The sequence below is a fragment of the Convolutriloba macropyga genome, unplaced genomic scaffold (assembly GCF_964194025.1).
Source record: "Convolutriloba macropyga unplaced genomic scaffold, txConMacr16.3 SCAFFOLD_2554, whole genome shotgun sequence".
Taxonomy (NCBI): domain Eukaryota; kingdom Metazoa; phylum Xenacoelomorpha; order Acoela; family Convolutidae; genus Convolutriloba; species Convolutriloba macropyga.
In genome coordinates, this window is record NW_027451203.1 from 7,037 (window position 1) to 14,787 (window position 7,751).

Sequence of the window (7,751 nt, forward strand, 5' to 3'; positions counted from 1 at the left end):
GGAAAAAAGCAAATGTAATTGCAAAATTTTAGTTTCACTGACTTCTTAAACTAGTCATTAAGATGATATCCAGTAACTTATTTGTTTACTTTCTAGCGTGTAAAACTGATCGCAACAATTTTTTTGCAAATTATTGTCTGCGTTTGTTTCAGCCAATTTTTTCTTTGCGACGATTTGCTCATTTTGAACACTTAAAATATTTGACAATACATTTGGTTTTACATCTGGCAATATTATATCAAAATGAGGTTTTCATTTTTTGATAATAAAGTTGTACTCAATTGAGTTTGATATTCGCAAAAATTTAGAAGAGCTTTTTGCTTCTAAAGTAAGAAACGCTTTCTTAAAGGATCGATAAGTGTTGGGTAGATTTGTGTACATTCGGTATTCAACTTTAAGACAATGACTAATAGCACACTTCTGTAGTGGTCTGATCTACTAACTCTGCCACCCAACTTCAAAAATTAGTTACTAAATGATTTCCTGAGCTCGAACTATTTTTCGGGCTATTTTATTTTACTCAAGATAGTAAAAAAAATACTAATGCTCTGTCGAAAAATAATAATTTATTGTGCAACTCAAATAAGTATCTACAAATGTCACCAAATTACAAGTGACTCTGTTTTTATGTTTCTACAAGTTTCAGTGAATAGTTCAGTCCTTCATTATTATCCCAAAATTCGCCCAAATCACTCACGAATCGAACGCAGAAACAAATTTTCGCCCCGATGCAAAGTTGATAGTCACTATTTTCAAAAGTGATTTCGAAGGTGAAACGGTCAACAGCATGCTGTTCTACATTTTCCATAAAAACCGATCCGCAATAATCAGCTGGATTTTCCTCAAAAGTCGACCAATTATCGAATGAAAACCGCAGATAAATTTCTTTTTTGAAGCTTAAGTTAGCGACCAAAATTGATCCGTTTAAAATCATTCCATGAATAAATGTTGATTCTAGTTGCACGTTCTTTTCGAGCGCTTTTTGAACCAAAGCAGCATTTAGTGGAGGTAGAAAGAATAGTGGCAGTAAAGTTTTTGTCAAATTTCTCGAAACTTCATAAATTGGATGATTTAGTTGCAAGAACTCGTCATCAGGTTCTTCACGCACGCTGAAGTCAAGCTTAGGAAAAGGTTGATATTCCTTAATTTGGGTCAATTTAAAACCACAGCAGTCCGCAAACCGAACCGATTTCGATCTTCTGCTAGTTTTGAGAACTTTTTTGTTCAAATCCACAGTGGGGGATCGATTGTCTGGTTGTGTTTGTTTGTCGAGTTCAGAACTGAAATTTTGTTTCTTCAGCACTGAATAACGTTTTGGATTTCTGGAGAAGTCGAGTTGAATAGATAATAGTTCGTCTAGTAGTTGTGTGAGACAGAATAAACTTTTGTCGTTTGTCAGTGAAGTGTATCGTGGTTGCGGACGCTTGGAATTTTCTGTTTTTTCGTTCTGATCCTGAAACAGAAGGGATTTTACGAAAATAAAATTGACCGCTATCACAAACTTCTCTTGTTTAGCCTACAAAAGTTTTATTTGGAGAATTGTTTTACCAAGCTACCGAATCGGAATTTTTAAGTTTTAACGTTAAAATGTTCCGAATTTACGAACGTCAGCAATTTCTGGCCCGTGAACTAATTGGTTAAAATCCATATCAGAAAAATAATGAATGTTCTTTTGGGTAAGTTTTGTTGTCGAGAAAACAAAAAAATATTGAAAATTAGGATTTCTGAGCTTCTAAATAGTTTTTAAAAATTATTCCAAAGCTCTCTTCAATATACTGATAACCTATTCATAAACTAAATTTAAAGAGGAAATTTGGATCAGTGCTTTTGACTTTAAAAACGTAAAAGCATATAGGTATTTTTGAAAAAAAAGTGAATAAAAGTTTTTGTCTTTTTATATTAAAGTGCAAGATGTAGCATAATTTCTATTCATCTTGTACTTTTATATTTTCATATTGAAAAATCTTTAACTGTTATCTGACAATTGATTTAAAGTGTTCCTTAAATGTACAGGAATACACAATCCGCCACAAAACGTACATTTGGCCTTTTCGGCCAATCGACCAAATCGTGGAAAAATGTCACAATACCTTGTCACATTTGTCCACGATTTATATCACTACTTTGCTCGGTGTTTTTCGCATTCGATTAGCCAACCGAATGATGATTAGCCAACCGAATGATAATGATAAATTTAATAATAATAATCTAACACATAATTCAGTATTTAAATTTTGTTAATAATGAGCACGTTCAAATCAGCTATTTGCCTTTTTCTGATCGGCTGTTAGTAAAATGAAGAACTTTTGTCTAACTAAAAATCAATTAGGCTTGCTTTGATTTCTGCTTAATTGGCACTTTGATAATGGTTTTCTTTCGACTATAGCTCAAAACCACAAATCGTGGACAAATGTGACGGATACTTTCAAATATTCTCAAAGTTGAACTCGATTATACGCTCGCTTATAACTCAAAAATTATATATCTTGAAACATGAGCCGTGAAAAACGCCGACAAACGCAATCGTGTACGTTTTGCGGTGTAATGCAAGCGTACCGATATCGTTGGAAATCTTTTATTAATCATTTCAGAATATTTTTTAAATTCGTGTCTACAAAAAATGCTTAGTACAGAATATGTACAGAAGTTCAAACATGAGCTGTGTTACCAATGCGTAGGTAATAATTTCATTTCTGTTTCATTTTCAGACATTTTATGCATATTAAGCAATGAAATTGAAGAAATTTAAATGGCTCAAAAAGCCATCTACAGTTTCAGCTATAACTGGCAAATATTGTCAAATTTAGTGAACGATTTGGGTTGAATGATTATTCAATTGTTGAATTGATTCGCTGCACGAGAATTGCAATGTTACTATAAATTTTAATTGAATTCTCTTTGAGTGGTCAACAGCGAAATTGAGGTCTAAATAAGTTAGAGCATAGTTCTGGGAAGCCTTCGGCAGTTCGAGCTCAGCATCGGGCGCAAGCGCCTTCGGCTTTGAGCTCTAATTGCCTTAGGCTTCCCAGAACAATACTCTAACACTAGTATTTACTCTAACAACTAGTTTTTAGCGCCTTCACTTAACCTACGGGTGTCTCAATCTATGTAGAATCGGAAACGTCAAGGAGAAGCAGTAGTTTATGATATGCTTAATCGCACTTTAATTGTACTCACAAATTAGTTCAATTAAAAAATAAATGAGAAATGTCGGAAAATGTCAAATTATTGAACAACACTCACCTTTTCTGGCATATCAAATTTTTCCTCGTCTTCTTTCACGGTTTTGAATTGATGAGCTGAAATCAGCGAGTCCAAAGATTTGGAAATCGTCTTTGCCAGTCCCCCTTCCATGTCTTCCAGTTTGCTAAACAGGCGCAGTTCCACCGGCGAACTCAATGGCCTCCTCCTACGTTTGTTCCTTCGAGGTGACTGCTTTTCCGATGGCTTTTCAGGGAGCGGCGCGTGAACTAAAACCGGAGATTTTGAGGTTTCGTCATGTTCGATTGAGTTGTATGACAATATGTCATTTTGTGGTAGTAAATTGGCGTCAATCGTCGAAAAATCCGACCCATAATTTTCAAGTAGATTTTGCCGATTAGCGAAATTTAGAGCAGCATATTGTTGAGTACTGTAATGGATATTGTAGTTATCCATCACTAAATTTGAAGTCATAATTGAGGAATAGTTGCAGCTCAATTGTTTTTGGCAAGTTTGGATGTGGAGAAGTTAATAAATAAGTTATAAATAAATTAGCTATGAATGAAATCATAAACGCGTGGCACAAGTGTTGTCTTTTTGCAAAAACGCCTGAACAAATTCTAATTTTGAAGATCAACTGATCAGATATAAAACTGAAGCTAGACTAGTATAGTTGTCATTAACCATATGTTCACTGACTATTTTAGCAAAATCAGTCTCTGGTTTAATTATGAATGACAAATTTTATTTATGCGTTGGTGTTATTCGGTTCAGTTGCTATTATGTAGAATGGCATTAAAAAATAATTTGCCGTGGCTCGAGAATGAAGAAAAAATTACACTAGCTAGAGCATTTGCGATGTTTGACCAATTTCTGTTTTTAATTTTAATTCAATCGATAATTAGACTAAATTTTTCAATTTTAGTTTATTTTGAAGTAGTTATCGTTATAATCAAAGCTTGATGTAATTAATGAAAGTGGTCTCGAACTTGATGCCTCAGCGTTTTGTAAAATAAAATTTAATCAAATTTTGCGCTGAAACGAGCTATCTAAGCTGTGTCGAAACTTAAGTTAATAGTACTAATTGTTGTATTCATGTCGTTTAATGCTCTGATAAAACCAATAAATTGAGGTCAGCACATTGTTGGTTGTTCACCTTAACACTTAATGAATACTCGATGACTGATATCAAAATTAAGTATAATAATCTCAAAAGGGGCTTGCTCTAATCAGAGAAAGGTGAAACGATATTTTGACCCCTGGGGCACCAATTGCACACCTGTTTCGTATCGGTGGGTTTAAACGTCAATCAAATCGTAGCTAAACTTTCCCCGGGTAACATTTTTAAACTTGTAACTTGGGTTATAAACTGCTTAGGAAAAGTAGAGAGCTATCAATCAAGGGTTCTCAAGTTTTATAAGCAAACTTTTGAGCTTACTTAGCTTGTTTGGTAATCATACGAACGGTTACGGATTTTCGTAACTTTTGTTTGTTCAGCCGTTTTAGAATTTTGTTCACGTCTCGGGATTATTAAAGGAAAACCGCAAAATCAGCTCAAAGTCAAATAGTCAAATCCAAGTAGGATTATAAAAGTTGGGTTTTAAGCTTTAGGGTTTAAATAAGACTGCAAAACTTGGATTAAATTTCAGGATTTTCTCTGTGGGTGGAGTGTTTTTGAACTGAATACTGAATAAAACTTATCAAGCGAAGTAAAGTATATAGACTTAAATTGAATGTCAAATTTATTTTGTAATTTTGAAGAATAGGTTTTAGTTTATCGAATTGGACAGGTGTGTTCGATTTATCAATCCTTACAACTTGGGCAGAATTGGGTTATAAATAGATGAAATTTGCTTGGCTTAGAAAGCATGCAGACAAAACTCGTGGAGGTTAAAAGAACTAGATAATCATATGAAGTATAAACAGTGGAAAATAAAATGCAAAATGGTAAAAACGAAATAGGTTCAACTCGAGTCTAATAATATGACATTGAAATTTCACCCAACTAATCCATGGTTATAACTGGTTATAATAACCATTGCTCGGCTTTGAGGGGAATAAATTTGTATGCGGCGACGGCTGGGTGAATAATTGTGGAAGACTGGGAAAAAGTAATTCGTGTCTGGGGAGCTGTTAAGACCACCCGAATAAAGGCGGAAAGGTGAATTCTATAGAAAGCTCTCTGATCGCTTTATTTTCGCCTAATTGACCGACTCGTGATTTAGCCGACAAACTAAACATAAGATGTTAAGCCGACAACTCGACCCCGCGCTAATTGTAAAGGTTGCACGAACTACCGGTGCTTTAACCAATCAGATTTGTGGACCAATCAGACATAACCTGTCGGTTTAACTGCTCATTTTTTTCTTATCGACTAAACCCTCTATCGGCCAATACCAACACCATATACTTGTCAAGCTGGCTTTCAATTACATGTAAACAGTGCTTTTGTAGACTCAAATAAAATGTAATGTGAATTCGATTTGAATTCGAATTATTCACAGAGGTAAAGGACGTTGTATTTTACCAAAAAAAACCTTCATTTGCTCTGTTATATCGAATTCGCTTCAAAATTATCAAACCATTGATTGACGTAGCTTTGTAGAACTATGTAAGCTTTTTATGGCTGCATTTAAGTGAATTATTGCATATAAAACAGTTTAAAAAGTGTCTGTACATAAAGCGTACGCATGCTTATGTCGCTTTTAAATAATTCCGCATCCATTGATTTTTCCTCAATTTTGGTTCATCGACTTGCTATTGTATTAAACGGAAAAATCACATCATGCAAAAATCTGCGACCGTCAAGCTGTTTTAATTTCCTGAATAAATACAGTCCCCTTTATTTTATTCAGTTCAATTTTAAAAAGAGTAAACAAAACGCGATTCTTAATGGTTTCAACGATGATGAAAATGTAAAATGCTCATAATTTTGCAAATAGCGGCAGTGAAATGTAAAATAAAGAGTGTTTAGATTGGTTTAAAATTGAAAAAATGAGTGAAGAAATTGAAAATTAAGGTGGTTTGTATCGATTTTGAATTTTTTTGAACTCGAAAAGCGCAATAACAGTTATTCCCCACGCAATCTGTTGTTTCTGTCAAAGCTAACCTTAATGATCAATAGAGCTTTTTTTTGCATATTATGGATATTTTTCAGTTTTTCTGCTAAATAAATCGAATTCTCAGTAAACTCTTTACCCAAAAAGTATCCATTTTTCCAGTGAATCATTAGCAACTGATGTTTTGTGCTTCGTAGAAAATTTGTCTCTAGATTTTGGCTTCGAAATTTAGATAGTTGGAAAAAGAAAAGAAACCAAACGATTTATGTTTTCAGCTGGATTTTTTTTCGTGCAGCTCATCGGCAATTTGTGCAATTATTTTCAAATGTTATAGGAATGCCCTGTTGCAGCCCAAGATTCCAGAAAAAAGAACAAAATTAACTTGTCTAGCAATCACGACGTTTGTTTTGCTGACATCTGTTGGGTTATGGGTTTTCGCAAGCGCAATAAAAAGCGTTTTTAACTAAATAGAAAAATTAATTTTCTCAAAATGATAGAATAACAAGAATGATATTTTACAGTAGAATTTAGAGATTTACAGGAGAGATCTGATTATTAGATCAAGAGGGTGGTTTGATTTTGGGGATGAAAAGGACTCAAAAATCAGCTGTATATATATACCCATTATTAGTGCGAGAAAGTCAAGATACAAAACTAATCCTAGCACCATGATTTATAGTGGGGGTCGCAAGGGTTACCCAATATGGTTTGCTTCTGCAAATCAGTCGCAAAGGGAACCATAAATGGAATTTATTTGCACTTTTCTAAGAATTCATTCACACTTCCGGAGATATCATAATCATTTAATACATGCTGGGAAAATTTAACATCAAATAATCTCACTCTAATATTAGTTATCTAGATTCACCAATTTGAACCGAATATTGATTCTAAGCACCCTTTCTTGACGATTCATTTATATAAATTCTCTGATTAAAATCAATTTGCTTTTGTCTTTCTAATCTGGTAAGTTAAACTTTCTTTCTAATTCTCACTAAGTTTAAGACTATAGTTTGATCGATATTCTAACACCCCAATTAGACTTGAGCTGACTGCGTAGAGTCTGTTCCCATCAAAACGGCTCTGAATGTTTCCACTTTCGGAACGGGTAAAGACTTTGTGAAGATGTCCGCTGCCATTTTGTCTGTAGGAACGTAATGAATTCAAATAGTCCCATCCTCCGTCTTGTCCCGAATGCAGTGAAACTTTGTCCCGATGTGCTTGCTCCTCTTGTGCATGACTGGGTTTTGGCAAAGTCTGATACAACTTTGGTTGTCCTCTCCAATTGCTATTGGACGTTTCTATTGGATTCCAAAATCCTCTAGAAGTTGTTTCAGGTAGAGTGCTTCCTGAACTGCTGCTGCCATGCCCTGATATTCTTCTTCTGATGAAGAAAGAGCAACTGTGGCCTGCTTCTTGGCAACCAAGCTGAGTGCTGCGCCACGTCTGTTGAGCTTGAAGTAATAGCCCGTTGTTGACTTTCTGTCGTTC

General features: G+C 34.5%; 1 protein-coding gene across 2 annotated transcripts; it reads right to left on the reverse strand.

The window, feature by feature from the left end:
• Positions 1-544: 544 nt before the first annotated feature.
• Positions 545-5,587, reverse strand: LOC142356490 (uncharacterized). Of its 2 annotated transcripts, XM_075408386.1 has the most exons (3): positions 4,720-5,587; positions 3,244-3,794; positions 545-1,453 (listed from the first exon to the last, which is right to left on the reverse strand). In XM_075408386.1, the coding sequence occupies exons 2-3, from the start codon at positions 3,673-3,675 to the stop codon at positions 626-628; spliced, it is 1,260 nt and encodes a 419-aa protein (XP_075264501.1). In that variant the 5' UTR covers positions 3,676-3,794; positions 4,720-5,587; the 3' UTR covers positions 545-625. The 2 variants fall into 2 exon arrangements, with proteins under 2 accessions (XP_075264501.1, XP_075264500.1); XM_075408385.1 differs by lacking the exon at positions 4,720-5,587 and having other exon boundaries at positions 3,244-4,708.
• Positions 5,588-7,751: the final 2,164 nt, after the last annotated feature.

Coding starts and splice junctions, on each gene's coding strand:
- LOC142356490 (XM_075408386.1), bottom strand. CDS start 3,675: ATGACTTCAAATTTAGTGATGGATAACTACAATATCCATTACAGTACT. Junction 1,454..3,243: donor AATTTGATATGCCAGAAAAG/GTGAGTGTTGTT, acceptor CTTCTGTTTCAG/GATCAGAACGAAAAAACAGA.